Source organism: Mastomys coucha, unplaced genomic scaffold, assembly GCF_008632895.1.
Source record: "Mastomys coucha isolate ucsf_1 unplaced genomic scaffold, UCSF_Mcou_1 pScaffold10, whole genome shotgun sequence".
Classification (NCBI taxonomy): Eukaryota; Metazoa; Chordata; class Mammalia; order Rodentia; family Muridae; genus Mastomys; species Mastomys coucha.
This window is the reverse complement of record NW_022196892.1, coordinates 284,748-303,382: the sequence shown is the minus strand read 5'-3', so window position 1 is coordinate 303,382 and position 18,635 is coordinate 284,748. Positions and strand designations below refer to the sequence as shown.

General features: G+C 46.4%; 1 protein-coding gene across 3 annotated transcripts in view; it reads right to left on the bottom strand.

Annotated features, from left to right (window-relative positions):
- Flnb (filamin B) overlaps positions 1-18,635 on the bottom strand; it is a 135,695-nt gene that overhangs the window by 12,653 nt on the left and 104,407 nt on the right. Inside the window, exons 30-42 of one of the 3 annotated variants that reach the window (XM_031344178.1) lie at positions 18,468-18,539; positions 17,667-17,769; positions 16,883-17,023; positions 14,473-14,601; positions 13,558-13,731; positions 11,681-11,839; positions 10,866-11,069; positions 9,924-10,076; positions 9,697-9,819; positions 6,384-6,650; positions 5,655-5,792; positions 4,274-4,389; positions 1,239-1,371 (exon numbers count right to left, since the gene is read on the bottom strand). In XM_031344178.1, coding sequence (XP_031200038.1) covers positions 1,239-1,371; positions 4,274-4,389; positions 5,655-5,792; positions 6,384-6,650; positions 9,697-9,819; positions 9,924-10,076; positions 10,866-11,069; positions 11,681-11,839; positions 13,558-13,731; positions 14,473-14,601; positions 16,883-17,023; positions 17,667-17,769; positions 18,468-18,539 — 1,912 coding nt within the window. The remainder of the gene's footprint in view (positions 1-1,238; positions 1,372-4,273; positions 4,390-5,654; positions 5,793-6,383; positions 6,651-9,696; positions 9,820-9,923; positions 10,077-10,865; positions 11,070-11,680; positions 11,840-13,557; positions 13,732-14,472; positions 14,602-16,882; positions 17,024-17,666; positions 17,770-18,467; positions 18,540-18,635) is intronic. The other 2 variants (XM_031344184.1, XM_031344190.1) reach the window with 2 other exon arrangements.

Here is an 18,635-nt window from a genome sequence, read left to right as displayed (position 1 = left end):
TAAAATATGTTCTTAAATGTTAACAAATTTAGATAAATTGAAATCATGCAATAAAAGTTAAAAAAAAAAAAAGAATTATAACCTAAATGGCTGTGTTTTCCGATAGTCCCAGGCAATCTCTATGAAAGGGACATTTAAACCCCACAGGGGTCATGACCCATAGATTAAGAATTGCTGCTCTAGCCCAGCGGTGGTGGCTCACGCCTTTAATCCCAGCACTTGGGAGGCAGAGGCAGGCAGATTTCTGAGTTCGAGGCCAGCCTGGTCTACAGAGTGAGTTCCAGGATACCCAGGGCTACACAGAGAAACCCTGTCTCGAAAAACAAACAAACAAACAAAAAAAACAACAAAAAAAATATTCTGCTCTAGATTTCCACCCTCAATGGATGCAGGTGAGCACACAGCAGATGCCCAATGGCAGCAGGTGTCATCAAAGACCACACTGAAAGAAGCACTCCTGATCTTGCTAAAGCACAAAGTACCCCCTCACCCGCTTTCCCATACCACCATTGGTTCTTAGTTTTCTTATGGTATTACTGAGGGCTGTCTCTCATTTGGACTAGTTCTAGCCAGCTGATTTTTGTTTGTTTGTTTTTATTGTTGTTGTTTTGTTTTTGAGACAGTCTTGCTTTGTAGCCCAGGTTGGCCTTGAACTTGAAGTCCTCCTGTTTCAGTTTTTCAAATGCTAGATTATAGATATGTACCAACCCGAGTAGTGTTTTGAAGGTAGAACTGTATATTCACAAGCTTTAGCTTCCTGCCAAATCCCTAACATATAATAAATATTCACTGACAGAATGGCCTCTTTAAAGGTGATTGACATCAGAGTCCCATAAATCTGAGGTATTAAGCCCTAGAGTCCTAGATTCTCTTGGAGGAAGGTAAGATCAAAATATCCTTCCTCATGTCACAAAGTCAACAATATAATAAAGCTGTAAGGTTTTATTAAAATACGATAAAAATTATGATTAATGTCCTGTAAAAGGAATCTGATAAAAGTCACAGAAAATAAAGCACATGTTGTTTAGAGAAACCGAAGAGAGGGGTACTGCTGTCACATGAGGAGTCTCTGTGTTCCCGACAAACATGTCTACCCTATTTTATAAATGATGTCTGGCAGTAGTGAAAAGAACTTGACTGGCAGAGTGGAGGCTGAAGAGTCCTGCCCAGGAGGCACAGCTGTCAAGTGCTGCCAGAAGCACTGGTGTGGAGACCCCGCTGCCAGCCTGGCTGCTTACCTGGCTCCAGCTCAGACACGTGGCATTCCTCCACGGCTCCTGAGGGGCTATGCACCTTTGCATCAATCTTCCCTTTCGCACCATTCAACCTTATAGCAAAGGACGCTGGCTGGTTAACTTTTAATCCTGATTCCTGAGAATTCAATAAATCAGACAGGTTATGGCACCCCGTGTTCCTGCTCACCAGCACACGCTGCCCCAAGGGAGGCTCCAGGCCGGAATTCTCATGCAACAGGCTTGAATATTCCCGTCTATAATACCTGACTAACAGGACAGCCTTTGCTTCCACATTTCTACCAGTAAACAGAAACACACACTGCACCCTTATGTTCAAACATTCAGGAAGGGAGAGATGCTTTGGGCATGGGAGACTTGAGATACTTCAGACAAGAGAATATCCCAAACAAGATCTGCACAGGCCCAAAACTCAGGTTGTCCCAGCTAAATTGCTGCTGCTGCTGCCATCACTGCCATCATCATCATTATCATCCTCCTCCTCATCATCATCATCATCACTACCACCACCACTACCACCACCATCACTACCATCAGATTCTTTTTTAGGAGGAGTCTGGGTGCAGAGTTCATGACATGAGCTGAATTTTTGTCATTGCTTTTGTTGTTAATGTTTTTTAAATGAAGCACAGGAATGGGCAGCACTTTTGATAAAATGCAGAGCATTGCATGCAAAGTAGGTTGAACTTTGCCTAATTACTTTTTACAAGTAGTAAAACTGGGTTGTTAAATCTGAATCTCAAATTTCCTCATTGGCACAATGGACAAACTACCTGACCTTATCTAAGAGACCAACCGGTGAAGGACACATGAAATGATGCTCAAGACTCGGCCCATCTACAAAGAAGGCTCCAAAAACATCAGAGCATTGCTAAGGATAAATATGTATTTAGAAGTGGCCTCTGCAATTCCGAGAAGTGTGGCCCTTGTCTTCCCTGGCTCAGCTTCACTCCCAGCATGTCTTAGAAAGTACACATTCTTGGAGGGAGGAGCTCAGGCACTAGGTACTCCGAACTAAGCAACTGTTTTGATTATGAATGGCCCACACTATCCAGGAAAGTAAGGTTTTACATGCCCCAGTTTTGGCTTAAACTTGCCAGGACAGCCATCCTCAGATGTAGCAGGGCTCGCAGGCAAAGGAACTATCCAGGAATGTGGTTAAAAATGCAGACTTTGACAATGGTTCTAGAAATGCCTACCAGGACTGCATCTCTATGGCAGGCCCTAACAACATGCGTGTTCCCTGGGTTAGTCCCGAGCCACAGATGGAAACGGACCAATTTAAAGCACTTTAAATTGCGTTACAAAAATTTGGCTTCTCTAGCAGCATCTTAACTGGGCAGTCACATGTGGCTAGTGACTATTAAACCATACTGTGAAGATGAGGTGAACACAGCAAGTTCTATGGACACTGCTGCCTGGAGGTTACAGCCTGGGGAGGGAGGCCATAATACAAACCTAAGGACTCTTTAATTTCTAGAGAACCCCCACCTTGTCCCCTCCCCCACAAAATGCCAGCCAGTTCCACTTTTTCTATGAAGCCTCAAAACCCAGATAAAACAAAACACGCTTCTCACAGTCTACCCAGCACCAGATGTTGTTCAGGCCTCCGCTGAGGCTCTGATAAATAATTTACATATCCCTCAGCACGGAGGGAGTTCATACTTACAGAAACACTTATGAGCAAACCATGACAGGAGGACTCAGCAGAAGGGCTGGAGAGGAACAATCACTTCTGTTACCTGAGTCTGTTGCCGCTAAATCCTCAAGAGGGAGATAAATGCTTCTGAAGACCCGAAAAGAGATCGTCAAGATGCAGGAGGGCAGCTCTCTGCCATCAACAAATGCTGCGTTTATCTCCCTCTATAGGTTTTAGTTATGTCGGCCACACAAAAAAAAAACTCCTGTTAAGAAGCCTTTAAATGAAACACAAGAAAAACATCTACACCACGGCAGTGACCAGTTAGGACTTCTGGGGCTCTCCCATTGAGACCTCATCAATTGCAGTCTGGGATTTTGGTGTGCTAACATCTGGGTCTCTAACTAGCAGCAGTCCATTCTCTCAGCAGAAGATGGAATCTCAATGTAAGTCAAAAGTGTGTGGCCACTTGCTGTATCATCCATTGCAAATGCCAGATTGGATTCTAACCCAAGTACTTTTAAGAACTAGGATAGCTAAAGGCTACTTAGAAACCCCATTAACTGGAAACCGGTTTTGGGTATTTGGGCATTATTGTAAAACCTATTTGCTTCTCCTAATTCAAACAAGTTCAGTGTCCCAAGCTGATGCATCCCCCGTGGCTCTCAGTGTGGCTCTGATGCTCATGTAACCGTGTGTGTGTGTGTGTGTGTGTGTGTGTGCACATGCACCTATGGTGATGCTAAAGCCAAGTAAGAACGCAATCTCAGGGGAACAGGTTTTGGGGGACAGAGCTCTCACTTTTGCCAACTCATACTAGATGGTTCCTGGATAGAATCACTCTGGACCATCTTTAAAATTAGGTCAAGAGAAGCTGCCCATTAGGGTGTTGCCAAGATTTACTGAAGTGACACTGATAAGTTCTCAGGATAGTCCCCTGTACACTTATCATAAACAAATCACCCTAATTTTTAAAAAAAATGCAGTTAGCTTTAGGGAAAGAAGGCCAACAATCATTATAGATACAAGTCACTAGACTGTCAGCATCGTCTACTCTGTTTTGAAATCTGCCTGCTCCCTCAACCCATGATTAACAGGCTTCCTTTGTTTCTCTTGAATAAATATTTAAAAGCAAACTTGTCCCTCAGTGGTAAGATATATTGCTTATCAAGTCTGTTTGTGCTTGCACAAATTATCTTTTGCCCTGAGAGCATAAAGGAGGTGACTCTGCCATAGGACTGCTACGCCATGAATGGCAACATCTGGGTGCTAACTCTCAACAGGGCTTGGTACCCAGGACAGGATTAATGTGGCCTCAGGAGTCCAGGAGTCTCACTGGTCGGCCTGTGGCCAAGGAGATGGATGCTTCCTTGTGCCTCACCTGAAGGCTCAGAACAGTGAGGCAGCGAGCGTCGTCTGAGGGCGCGATGACGGGCACCAGGTAAGGACTGTCAGGGATGTGTTCATCGTTGAACTTGATAGACACCTCGTAGTTACCTGTTGGGATAGGAAAGCCCCGCCATTTCAGAGAGTTCAGAAAGGTATTTCTATAGTGGCCACTGGCTTAAGCTGGGCTCAAATGTCTTCAGAGACTAGCAACGCTTAATTTAAGGCCACGGTTGATTGACTGGCTAAACCCAGACGGTAGGATTTTATTACTTAAGTAAGGATAGAGATTCTTGACCTGGGTCCAGTGTCATCTGTGTATAGAATCCAAGAGTCCCAGGGGCTTGAATAGGAAAAGCAGTTGCATCTATATTTTTGCTAGTCTCTAAGGAAGAGGATTAGAAATAACAACTAGCCATCACAGTACATGAGAAGCATCTGCACCTTGCACTGCCAATATTATACATTACATATCCAGGGATTTATTTCATTTTAAGCATTGTAGCTATCTTGACATCATCATGTACACTTATCAGTACTTTGAAATTAAGACCATCAATGTATTTTCTTTTTTCTTTTCTTTTCTTTTTTTTTTGATTTTTCGAAACAGGGTTTCTCTGTATAGCCTTGGCTGTCTTGGAACTCACTCTGTAGACCAGGCTGGCTTCGAACTCAGAAATCCGCCTGCCTCTGCCTCCCAATTGCTGGGATTAAAGGTGTGCGGCACCACTGTCTGGCTCATCAATGTACTTTTGTCAAACTTTATCATAATTTAATATACTAATAAAGTCATATATACTTTACTGCTATGTATTTGACAACTATACTTTAATATAGTTTCATTTAAGAGAAGGTTCACTTTGCAGCCCAGGTCAGCCTGGACCTCACACTATCTGGTTCACACTTTGGCAGTCAGTCTCCCAGGCGGCATGGAATACTATATCTGCATCTACAGTTGTATTTTAATAAAATTGATTTATGATCTGATGTGCTTTATATTGTGTATGCCAAAAAAGTATCATGAGGACAGGTTGTATCAGATATCTAAAGGTCTCAGGGACACAAAAGGTGACAAATCTCTGCTCTAGCTTTTCAGGTGCTGAGAGCAGCCAAACCAGCACTGGGTTACTCGCAGGGGGTGTCTGGATGGTCGGTGGACAGAATGCAGCATTTGAAAGAAAGCAGGCAGAGACCGTCAGTAAAAGACAAGAGATGATGAGAACAAGGATCTTCATCTCTTGGAGGCCTAAGGCTCTCCCATATGCCCCCACATGCAAATGTCTGTATATCTGCCCTAAGCTGATAAGTTTCTGATCCTGGCAACCAAACCATCTCCAAACAAGGAAAACATCCTCAGTCAACCCTTGAGTACATACCAGGCTCTTGGGCAATATAAGACACACCGCATGACCCATTTTTATGGTCATCGAATGTGATCTCGGCCTTACTAGGGCCCTCAACAGCAATGGACAGGCCGCCAGCACCTGCTTCCCGGGTCCAGATGCTGAACTCGGCTGAGAGCAAAGAAACACCTGGTTAGTGAGAGAGCCCAAGAGCCCCGGCTCCTCTTCCAGCTCAAGCCAGCAGGGTAGGTCCAGCCCTTGCCAGAACTTTCCTTTTTGCCCTAGCCCCAAGCAGAACCCAGGCGAAGGCCATCATTGTGGTTTCTGAAGCACCGCCAATGATCATGAAGTTCCTGTGGATTCAGGCACCAGGAACACACCCAAAACCAAACCAGAAAAGGATGAGTGAGCTCAGATTCCCCCACATCTCTCCCGACACGCAGCAGCCACCACAGGAGGGGACCCCACAAATCAGTTTTGCAGCATTCTAGTGAGCTGCACAGAACACCGGTTCAAGAATGCACTGGAAACAGTTATTGTTCTCTTCTTAAAAGACTTAATGCACATTAATGTTAAGACTAGGAAAACCTGTCTTAAGCCTGCTTGGCTTTGTGTAGGTGAGCGACTCCCAATGTTACTTAGCTTTAAAAGCTTTGAATAAGGAATGTCCCTTACAGCCACCCACTAGAAGTTGTCTGTTTAGAGCAATGGGTAGAGTGTACACTTACTTGTGTCCAGTTAAAACTTGGCCCAAATTCTTACCTGGGATGCCTGCTTCTCCCCTCTCCAGGCCAGGGCCTCCTGCCCGGACCTTGTGGGCACCCCCTTCACCAAGGGGTCCCACGGTGAACTGGAAGGGGCTTCCTGTTACGTGCTGTCCACGGTACTTTACGCTGACTGTGTGAACGCCCATCTCCTGGGGCACAAATCTGACACAGTGAGAGTTCTTTCCCACAGGCACAATCTCTGCCTCAGTGACATGGCCAGAGGGGCTGGTGACATGGGCAGACATGTCACTGCTGTTGATCTCTGAGGGTAAAAGGTTGGGAGAAGAGAGTTAGGGCAAAGGCCTGAGGCCATGCAGGGCACACAGGTAAGCTGAGAATGGTGTGGCAGGTGCAGCCCAGGGGCGTGAGGTGCTTGGGCTCCCCTTAGGACTAGAGGCCTGCCTTCCTATGACCAGCATGAAGGGGGCACTGACACTTCCTTTCCCACTGAGCTATGTCAACAGCTTTCCTGGCTAGAGCCTAGTTATCTGCACATAGGCATCACACTAGGACCTATATTGGCTCAAATTCATTACGGCATGGAATGAAACCCATGTGTTTCTACCTATATCTCTCTTACATTTCCATTAGCTTATGTACTATGTACGTATGTACGCATGTGTGTCTATGAGCAAGTGTGCTACGGCATGCATGTGGAGGTCAGAAGACAGCTTGCACGAGTTCTCTCCGGCCAACACGTGGGCCCTAAGGCATCAAACCTATGTCACCAAGCTTAGTAGCAGGACCCTTAGCCACTGAGCCATCTCACTGTCCCCAAGAGCCTTCACCTCTTATGGTCAAGCTTTGCTGCTTCTTTCAGGCAACAAGGTCAAAGGCATTAAGATACAAAAGTGAACACATGCCAATTTCAACGGCAAAGGAGGAACCATGCATGGGCAAAGCTTTCAGCAAAGGTCAAGAGGGCACACTCTCAGGAAAGCAGTGCCTTGGGTTACAAGCACCAGGAAGTAAATTATGTCTATGAGACAAGCTGCTCACATCACACACACAACTGTGCCTGCACTGGCATGGAGGAGACAAGCAAGTGGCACTGGGTGTTGTCATCCCTTAGAGCCCCAAGAAAACTGCACCGTGCAGCAGTTCATGATCCTGCATCCTATGGACAGAGAAAGGAAGAGAGGTTGAGGAGCAGTCATGCCAAATTCCTCAGGCAAACTCTACCCCACAGACTGGTTCTGAAGAGGTACAGGGGAGGCAACTGAGACTCAGTGTGGTAAGGGGAGCTCTCATGTTGACTTAGTGCCCTTAGAAGGGTCCCCGAAACCTTTGTTCTCTCCTCTCGCCACGTGAGCATATAAGTTAGCCACCTGTAATGCAGAAGATGGTCTACACATGATATTCCAGTTTGACTCAGCCTCTAGAGCCCAGAGGAGGGAGTGTAGACTAGTTGTTACGATGCTACTTTGGGTCTAAGATAACCCAAGAGGCCCAGGTGTCAGGAACTGATACAGTCTCCTCATCTAACAGAGGAGAGGGGATCCCGTGGATCATGAGGGAGAGCGTCTCCTGCAGACTCCTCTGCTATCAAGTCACTGAAAAGAATGACCAAGTGTCAGAAGAGGCCTCAGACAGGACAGATGTCCACATGCGCAGATACTGGAGTTCCTTACATAAGAGCCGGCAGAGAGAGGAAAGAAAACTGCAAAATAAAAAGTGGAAAGCAAAGTCCACATCACAAGTTAATCCTAGAAATAAGACTAAAATGGAGATACCACATCTTCCCAGGAGAAAGAATGACTGAGCACCTCCTGTTGGTAGATGATGGGGAGCAACAAGAGCCAGTCCATTTCTGGAGGAAGGTTTACCAAAGCATGGTCATGTCCAAATTCACTGGACAGCATCCCTTGTCCTGGCCAGCCATCTTCTTCCACCTTCAAACACATGAACTTTGTACTGTCACATCCAGTGAACAGTTTTTAAAAAGTGATCTTGACTGTAGTAATTAGATGTTACCTACACTTCTACTAGACAACAATGGTGGTGTACTTGCATGAGAACCCACGGACTCCAGCTAAGGGGGATAAATGGAATGTGCAGGGTTGGGAAAGAGCCCTTTCCTCTTAAGATCAGGTATGTGCATCTTTTGCATGTGTTTAAGTTTTCATGTGTGTGTGAGTGTGTGCATATGTGTAGGCCAGAGGACAGCCTCAGGTCCTGTTCCTTAGAAGCCCTCCACCTTGTTTTTGAAGAGTCTCTCACCGGCCTGATTATCAGTGACTGACTGGACAGTGAGGCCTAGGACCTCTTGTCTCGGCCTCCCCAGTGCTGGAATTACAGGTAGGCACCATCACATGTATATCATCATTTCTTTCAAGTATACGTTCTGGAGATGGAACTCCAAGCCTCATACTTGTGTGGCAAAGACTTTACCAATGTAGCTGTCTCACTCCCTTACACTCCTCTTTCTCTGTAGAGTTTGTGTAACTCCCACAGGCCCTGCCAGTGTGTGGGCAGAGGAGTCTTGAAGCTTTCACTGACACAGCGATTCTCTGTGCACAAAGACTCCCAGCCACACTTCAGACAGGCTGCTCACAGTGCATGAAGCCTCTGTATAAAAAACGACTTGTGAAGCTGCTCAGTGGGCCCACCCGCTTTGCAGCAGCTCTAGTCCTTCCATTAAGGACAGGAGAGATGAACCAAAGGCTGCTGCTAGGTCTCCCTACCTAAATACTTCTAGACACTGCTGTCAGCCGGCCATGTTCCCACTGACAGTATTTTCATTGGGAAAGAGTAAATCTAAAAGCAGAGCTGTTTCCCCTCAGCAATGCAAACAAGACTGTTTTCATTTGGAAGAAAAAGGTAAGAGGTAAGCACATTTTTCCTAAGTGAAGCCTCAGTTAAAAAAAAAAAAGCTCGGGCTGGTGAGATGGCTCAGTGGCTAAGAGCACCGACTGCTCTTCCAGAGGTCATGAGTTCAAATCCCAGCAATCACATAGTAGCTCGCAACCATCCCGAATGAAATCTGATGCCCTCTTCTAGTGTGTCCGAGAACAGCTACAGTGTATTTACATATAATAATAAATAAATCTTTAAAACAAAACAAAACAAAAAGCTCACTGTGGTGTCTCTAGCCTACAGCCCTAGCACTGCCAAGGCTGAGGCAGGAGAATCGCAAGCTTGAGGCCACTCTGTGCTACATATTGAGACCCCTCCCATTCCCTTATTTAAGTAAATAAGAAAAAGCATAAAATGGAAATGTCCCCAGGGGGGACAGCATGCTTTAGGTCATGCTTGCACTTGGTCCCGAGGTGCTGGCTGCTGCCCCGTCCCATTAGCTCCACACTCACCAGGGATCTTCAGGTTCAGGTCACAGATACTGCCAACCGTGGCCACAGACGGAGCCCGGCTGGTCCGGGTGATGCTCTCTTTGACTCTTCCCTCACCACTGATCTTCACAGTGAATGGGCTTCCTGGGAGAGCGAGAGGAACCCCGTGAGCAGCCTTGACTCTAAGGCACAGATGGCACTTACCCAAAACCCAAGCATCACAGACGGAGGGCAGAGGGGTCTCATACCAGGCACATGCTCATCAGCAAATTTGGTGGAGACGATATAGACCCCAGGCACGGTGGGGAAGTAAGACACCTTACAGGTGCCGTCCTCCAGGTCCTCTGTCTGAATGTCCACCTTGCTGGGTCCTTCTACGGCCAAGGATATGCCACCATAGCCTGCAACACAGTATCCAGTTTGGGGAGCTTGTGGCAAAGGAGGACGTTAAATGCCCTGAGAAGTTCTACAGCAGGATAACCTGCCAACCATGGCTTCTACCAGACGATTCCTTCCTTGAAGATATCTATCAATGTCCCATTTGAACATGTGTCCTGTGAAACTGTATGCCCCTCAATAAATGCCTGGACTGCCTTAAGGGGTTATCTGAATTTTCAAACAGCATACTTGAAAGTTCAACAGCATGAAATCCCAGTGGTGAGCTTTGAGTGGGGGCAGAAATCTTTCCAGTCTCTGTACTGGGATTATAACTTTGTCTAGAGCTCACCAATGTGGCTGCCATTGCCAGTCAAGAAGACAGAAGAGGAAGGCACTGAGATGTGGTATGGCTTGAGAGAGTCCAACCTAACTCAAAGCATCTCAAAGAACAATGTGGGGGTGCTATGCTTTATTTTGCCCAAAGCACTGTTCAACTGTCCCAACATGTTCTGCTCAGGAGATCCAGGGAGCTGAGAACACAGAGGTTCTCAACGATGTCATGAGCACATATAACAGAGATCTGTGAGATCTCGTGGATCGGGGTTTGAATCTTGGAAGCAGATGGGATGGTAATCCCCAATGTGTCTCAGGTTTTCCTCTATAAAGCAAAGTCCTACTCTGTGATTCAGGTAGAAGCAAGCGCTCACAGCTCAGAGGATGAAGGAAGCTTGGAGGTAAACGAGTTGGCAGTAGGAAAAAATGAACCCGTTGCCACAGGCTCCAGGCATTTCCCATGGAACTACCATACAGACCTGCATCTCTCGTATCCACGATGAAGTCTGACATCTCAAAAGTCCGGCCTTCTGACAGGCCTCGGCCATAGACTTTGGCGCGGCGTGCATCACCAATTTCAGACTGGACCACCATAATGGACACAGGGCTGTTGGCCACATGGTTACCGTTCTTCTTGATGCTGACTAGATGTTCACCCACCTCTCGGGGGATGAAGGAAATGCCTGGACCAGAACACAGGTGGAGGCTTATTAAGGGGAGGTGAAGAAAGGATGAAGGACAAGTGGGGGGAGGAGAATGGTTGTGATAGAGAATGTGTTCATGATCAACTTGACACTGTCTAAAATAATCTAGGAGAAAGACCCTCTGCATGTCTGTGATAGGTGGCCTTTCTAGATTAGGTTAACTGAGGTGGGAAGAGCCAACCTTGATGCTGGGCTCACTTCATGGGCTGGGGTTCTAGACTGCATAAAGATTAAGTTAAGCCGAGCACCAGCATTCATCTGTCTTGTTCTCTGTCACATAATACTTTCCATCGTGATGGGTTGCATCACTGAACTGTGAGTCAAAATGCACTTCTCCATTCTTAAAGCTGCATTTGCAAGGTAGTTTATCACAGCAGTGAGAAAAGTGACTGATACAGCGTACTCTCAAAATTGGAAACATTACTATCTGACGTTGCAACAATCCAATGTCCACAGATGTTAACCCTGATGGGCAAGCATACGTGCGTGTGACACAGGTTTACTGTGGCACCCTCCAATGAACCATCCACTTCCTAAGGAGTCTCTGCTCTCCATCCCACATGACACCACACTGGCAGTCCAAAGCTCACCAATGTGGTTGTTGGGTAGCCTTTTTAGCAGGCAGGGCTCATCACGGCCAGATGGGGCCTTGATACTGGCCGTCAGTGTACTGAGGTCGGTCTCACTGATGTCCAGAAGGAAGTCAGCAGCTGAGCCCAGCTTCACTTGGGAGCAGCGCCTGCTATCATCTGAGAAAAAGCAACAGAGCTCCTGTTACACGTGCTGTCTAGAGAGCACGGGCTACAAGGCACTTGGAGATGTAACGCCAAGAATCTACTATCCACAGTTGTATGATAATCATGTGCCTCTGACAATGAGTGTACATAATGACCACTGTGGGAGGACGATGGATGGTTATGACTGGTTCAGAGGGAGACAAGGAGCTAGCTGTAAGGAACCTGAGCTACAAATCCTTATGAACAGACTTTTAAAGGAATCTTTGACATGCAGAAGAACTAAACTAAATATCTCTCTGTACACAACTCAATTCAAAATGGATCAAAGACCTCAAAGGGAGACCGAGAACTTGAAAACTATAGGAAAAACCCTTAAAAGAGGGGTGGGGGTGCTGGTGGGATGGCTCAGCAGGTAAGAGCACTGACTGCTCTTCCAAAGGTCCTGAGTTCAAATCCTAGCAACCACATGGTGGCTTACAACCACCTGTGATGAGATCTGACCCTCTTCTGGTGCGTCTAAAGACAACTACAGTGTACTTATGTATAATAATAAATAAATTTTTGGGCCAGAGCGAGCAGAAACTGAGTAAGCAGGGTCTACCAGAGCAATCAGGACTGACTGGAACAAGCAGAGGTCCTAAAAGTCAATTCCCAACAACCAGAAGAAGGCTTACAACCATCTGTACAGTTACAGTGTGTACTCATATACATAAAATAAATAAATAAATCTTAAAAAAAAGGATTCACATAGCATAGTAAATAATCTGCAAATTGACAACCGGATTACATGAAATGAAACAGCATCTTCACACCAAACAAAATGCCAGAGAGACAGTCGAAAGAATTTGGTGGGGGAGAGGGAGGAAATGACCTTGTCTACATATCAGGTAGGGAATTAATATGTATAATATAAAAAACTTCAAGAAATTAGACAGTTAAAAAAATCAAATAATCTAAACAATATATGGGTTAATAACAGTTCTCACAAGAAATATAAATGGTTAATAAATATATTTTTTGAAAGATTAACATCCTTAGCCAATAGGAAAGTGCAAATTAAACCTGTTCTTTTTTGAGACAGGGTTTCTCTGTGTAGCCCTGATTATCCTGGAACTCTGTCTATAGACCTGGTTGGCCTCTAACTCAGAGATCCACCTGCCTCTGCTTCTGGAATGCTGGGACTAAAGGTGTTAACTGTCATTGCCACTGCCACCACTTAAAATGTTTTGAGAATCTGTCTCACCCCAATCTGAATGTCTATCATCAATAGTTCAAAGGACAATTATTGCTGGCAAGAGGAATCCTTATTTGCTCCTCACTCAGCAGGCAGAACAGAGGCCAGGAGCATGGGTTACGGGATGGAATAACTTGCCTCTGAATACCAGAGAACTGGGCTAAATGTCTACCTCTCCGAACTTGAGCTTTCTGACTAGAAAACTAAAGGAGCAGATGTCTTATGTAGCATGGTGCCGATAGGCCTCTTTATTTTCTGCACTCTGGCTGTCAGCATCGCCTTGATGCCTTGCTCTGAGGGTTTGTTTTCTGCTTGCTAACTCTTGTTTTCTCTTTGTTATGAGAAAAGGGGGATCAGACTTAGGTTTTTCACAAACATGGGAAGAAAGCCAAGGGGGACTACCTAGCTTGCCACCCCAGGCTGAGGAGATGGGGTGGAGCTAGGCACAGCTTGACCTCCCTCCCATGAGGAATTCCTATCAGCCGGGCAACCCTACCTGTGATCTTGGCAGTGAAGGGGCTGCCAGGGATGTGCTTGTCATTGTACTTGACCAGAATGCTGTAGTCCCCTGGCAAGGTGGGCAGGTAGGTCACTGTACACGTCCCATCTTTGTTGTCAATGCAGCTGATCTCTGCTTTTGAGGGTCCTTCAATAGCCAAGTCTAGACCACCTAAGAGAGGGGGTATGGAGGGAGGGCAGTCAGAGAGAAATACTTTCTTTCTAGAAAGACAATGCCTCTGGGCGGACCCTGATACCAGGGCCATTCCATGTGGGTATCAAGACAAAGCAATCTTCCGGGGAAAGCCCATGGAAACACATCACTGTGAACTGCAGCCGCGACCCAACACTTAAATAACCCCAGGGTCTGAGAGATAAGGGCGAGAGAGACCGCTACACATCTAGCATATGCAGCATGGGCTAGCATAGACTCTCGCGGTGCTCAGGGCGGATGCCACCATCAGAGCCCCAGGCCGAGCAAATCTGAAATCTGTGGTTGGCAAGAGTACTTCAGCTAGAATTCATAGCTAAATAACTTGTGGGAGGTCCTGAGGACCCACAAGCAAACTGAACAAAAATAAAACCATTTTCAATCAAAAGCCCACTTGAATTCTCAGTGAGTCACATGAAACAGCTCATAATACAAATCTGACTTCATTCACATAAGAATTTAAACATTTCTATTTTGAGGAGGAGATGAATTTTTATATGAGAGAAAATAATGAGATAAATGATAACGTAATAGTGATTGTCTTTCTTTTTCTCTTGAGATGCGATCTTATTATGTGGCTCAGGCTACTTTTGGACTCCTGGGCTCACGAGATGCCCCCATTCATCACCATGTTTCAGTTGTGCTCACTTATCTCTCCCAAAGGCAGGCTACACGTGCATCAACGCGTAAACCATGTCATACCTTCTCCTGCATCCTCCGTGACGATGGTGAAGGTGGCAGTTTTGTTGGCTACTCCATATACAAGGCCTGGACCATATGCAGACACGCTCCCACTGTTGGGGTAGTTCACATAGAACTGGAGGGGGCTCTCTGCATTTGCCAAGGAGAAAAACAAAACCGAGACTCATTACTTGGTAAATGAATACCTCAGATAATAGGCAGTACTTTAAAGTCCTCCCAGCAGGAGAGTCTGTCACCCTCTGAAGCTGTTCAAGGGAACTGGTATAGAGATTTGGTCTCAGCTTAACAAATGAGAAGGACACACGTGCACCAGGAACGTAGAAGCTGCTTTTTAGAGAGAAGGCTATTTGTTAGCGCAATTCAAAATCTAAGGCCTGATCTAAGAAGCTCATCTAAGAAGCTGAGGAAAGGATCCCACAGTGATCCACTGTTACTTTCATCCCTATTAAAGCTCTTTAATCTCAAGGATTCACATGCAAACCAGGAAATCATCTGGGGGGGGGGGGGTTGACCTATGTACGGAACATTAAAGATCCATGTGTACTAACTTGAGAGGTTAACTACAGTATGTCACATTAAAGAAAAGCAAACTGTCTTATATATAAGACTGACACCATCGCAGAGTGGCTGGTGTGATGGCTCAGTGGGTAGAGAAACTTGTGCAAACCTACTGGTAGGCATGTGGTCCCTAGAACCCATGTAAAGGTATAAAGAGAGAACTAACTCTACAAAGCTTTCCTCTGACCTCCACATGCATGACTTGGCATGTGTGACCATACATATACACACCATACAGACACAGTGGCAGAAAAGAACCACTGGGCCGTTCCTTTAACAGGGTAAGTCTAAGTGTGGTAGTAAGCCCACAGCTGGCATCTGAGAAGGTAGTCACACTGGCGACGGAGGGGAAGGCTGGGAGCCAAGTAAGGACTGTTGCTGTTTTCCATAGTCTGCCTCAGCCTCCTGAATGAGTTTATAGACATCTAGTGCCTGCCTGAAGCTTGAGTAATGACTGTTCTTTAAATTCTGCATCTATATCATTAGTCTACTTAAACAGAAAAAAAATGGCTTTAACCAAGTATTGTGCATTCATATGAACATTAAATTAAAGCAAGTGACAAACCAAGAAGTTTGTTTTGTTTTGTTTTGTTTTTTCAAGACAGGATTTCTCTATGTAGCCCTGGCTGTCCTGTAGACCAGGCTGGCCTCGAATCCGCCTGCCTCTGCCTCCCAAGTGCTGGGATTAGAGGCGTGCGCCACCACTGCCCGGCCCAAGAAGTATTTTTAACTCCCACTTCCCACGTCAAAAGTATAATTTTTCCAAAAGGAAAATAGACAAAGACTATGAAGATTCAGCCACAGACAAAGAATTAGAAAGACACAATATTTAGAAAACTGTCTCATCTCATTTGCAGGAACAAACACCAATGTACCATGCATTTTCAATCACTAGACTGACAAAGAATCAATTGCAAAGTAGACTCCACAGGGCAAGCCTGTGTGTGGCATGGCAGGCGCTTGTCTTCACTGCTTGGATCCGGGAGCCTGTTACAGCCCCAGGAAGGGCACTACGCTGCAATGTATCCAAGTTTCAGAGCCCTTTGTCTGGCCCCACAGCACTTCTGCCCAGGGGGCCAAATCCCACTGGTACACCAAGAGTGCCAACAAAAGAGGCAACAGCAATGGTGGGAAGAGCAGAGAAGCTCCCCAGTATGACACTGGGGCATCTGCAGTGTCATCCAGATGAGGTTGAGCTACTACCCATGTAAACCTGCGCAGCTTTCCTGGTTGTGCTGTTCAGAGGGAAAAGGCAAGGACCACTGAGTGAGTACGCCCATTTCAGTAAAAGGGGGCTAGTTTGAAAAGTCTGTATTCTTACTTGCATGTAGTCTTAAAATTTTTCTAAAATTGAACATAAAATTTACCAACAATCAATCACCAGGAGGAGGTAGAGGGACATTACAGGTATGACCGTATTATCTACTCAGAATATAAAATTAGAAGATCTTTAAATGATTACAAAGAGTTAACAACCAATGCTGTACCTGTTCATGGGTAGGAAATACAAACTGGCTCTCTGTATGGGAGCCATCTGTCTTCTAAACCCCGTGTCTTAGGATGGAGCCTTCCTAAGTCCCATACCTCACAGGGTCTTGCAGGCCAGGCCAGAAAGCCTCACTTCCTGTGCCTGCATTGTATTTGGCCATACTTGGCAGTTATGAAGACACACAACCACAGCCACACAGCTCTATACTATACCCTGGCCTAGGAGGCTGAGGTAGATTCTCTCTTCAGGAATCAGGCTTGCATACTGTTTCTGAACGGAAGCCAATGCAGCGTTCCTGGATCTGCCCTGGATGTAAGTCTCCCAGATGTCCAAGAGGCTAGAGAGCCGCAACACCCCACTTACCAGGGATGTGGCTGCCCATGTACTTGATGTGCATCTCGTGGAGGCCGACTTCAGTGGGGGCATATCTCACAGTGACCGTGCCATCCTTGTTGTCCACAATCTCAGGTGTAGCTTTCTTCCCAGAAGGCATATGCACCTTGCCTGGAGAGCATAGCGACACTGGGCAGTGAGGTCACTGGTGACCTTTCCCCAAGCAGCAGGTGTAACCCACAGATGTCTCCACCACAAAGGTTCTCAGATCCCAGAACACTCACGCCACCTGAAATGTCCAAGTCCCCCCTATGGGAAAACTCGGACTGCCTTGCTTTCTAAGCTTCCCCTCGGTTTCCATGAAATGCAGCAAGCAACGAGCTCATAAATAAATACATTGTGTCTCCAACAGGCCAATTACTAGTGTGAAGAGGGTCAGAGAAGACCACAAACCAATAAGAGAAGTGGGAAAAGAGAGGCTGGGCTCCCAGAAAGGAACTGATACCACAGACCCTGTGTGCTGGTGAGGCTGTATTTGGAAAGTGAGTGAGTGGTTAGAGAAAGCAGGGAAAAAGAAACAGAAACCTGGCAGCAAGAGGTATCTAAACAAAGAAGTTCCTAGCCTGAGGAGAACCACAAGCTTCCTCGACAATGTAATGCAAGCTATAAACAACCACCTCTTCAGAGAAGCCCTTTCAGTGTCAGTGGGGCTGAGGAAGGAGCCAGGGATGAGGGTTAGTAATCCGCTCCCCAGCACTGCTCTGGGCTTCAGGTTCCACAGACAAGGAGTGAGGTGACCCCCACAAGGGTTTACCTGTGATTTCTCCCTTCCTGACGGCAAATGGAATCACCAAGTCAAAGGGCTTGAAGCCTAGGCCGTTCATGTCACTCACAGGGACATAGGCCTCTTCTGTAACCTAGAAAGACGAGAGAGTGTTCACTTGGTAAAATGGACAGCTGTGAGGGCTGGTGGAGCTACAGGGGGCAGACCGCTGGGAATTCTACAAGGCAATGAGGCCTAAATTTGGGGGTGTGGCCACAAGTATTGACAGGCTTTGTGTGACTGGGCCTGGGCCGAGTTGGAAGGCCCTGAGAAGTTCCACTGAACTAGAAACCGCTTGCTCAACAGTGTGCTTGTAGAATTCCCAGTATCGCCCACAGGAAAATGGAGGAGGCAGAGAGCAATGTCTGAGTCCCAAGAGGCTCCACACCTGGAAAGGTTTAGTTGCTTGTGGCCTGGAAAAGAAGGTGTGTTTTAAGTGGCACAGAGTGGTAGCAGGTGGCTTTGCCCTAGACAGAAACCAGATGCACAAGTGGTGGCTTGGAGTCAGGAGGAGCCCTGTCAAAAGCCGTCCATTGTGTGTGGAGGGGAAACCGCACCGAGCGTGATCACAGACATGATGGCTGGCGATTCATGGGGAGCAGGTGGTGACATGAAGGTGGATCTTACAGAGAAAGTGGGATTGTGATGATGAGGTGATCAGTGGGGGGACACACCAACGGCCAGGACACCAAGGACTTAAGCGATTCCCACAAGCAGGCAGCAGCTTTTCTAAAATGAAGGCTGAGTAAACCCAGAAATGCAAAAGGGAAAAAAACGAAAACCAAAGTGTACCCAGGGCCTGAATCCAGGGGGACATGCATTTACCGGTGCCTCCTCCATGGCTGTGACTTCCCCATCGGTGGCCTAGTTGATGGCAAACGGAGGTTAATTGGGAATCACACCAGAGGGATATTATTACCCAAGATCCTACAGCTTGAGCTCTATTCTCCCCCCCCCCCC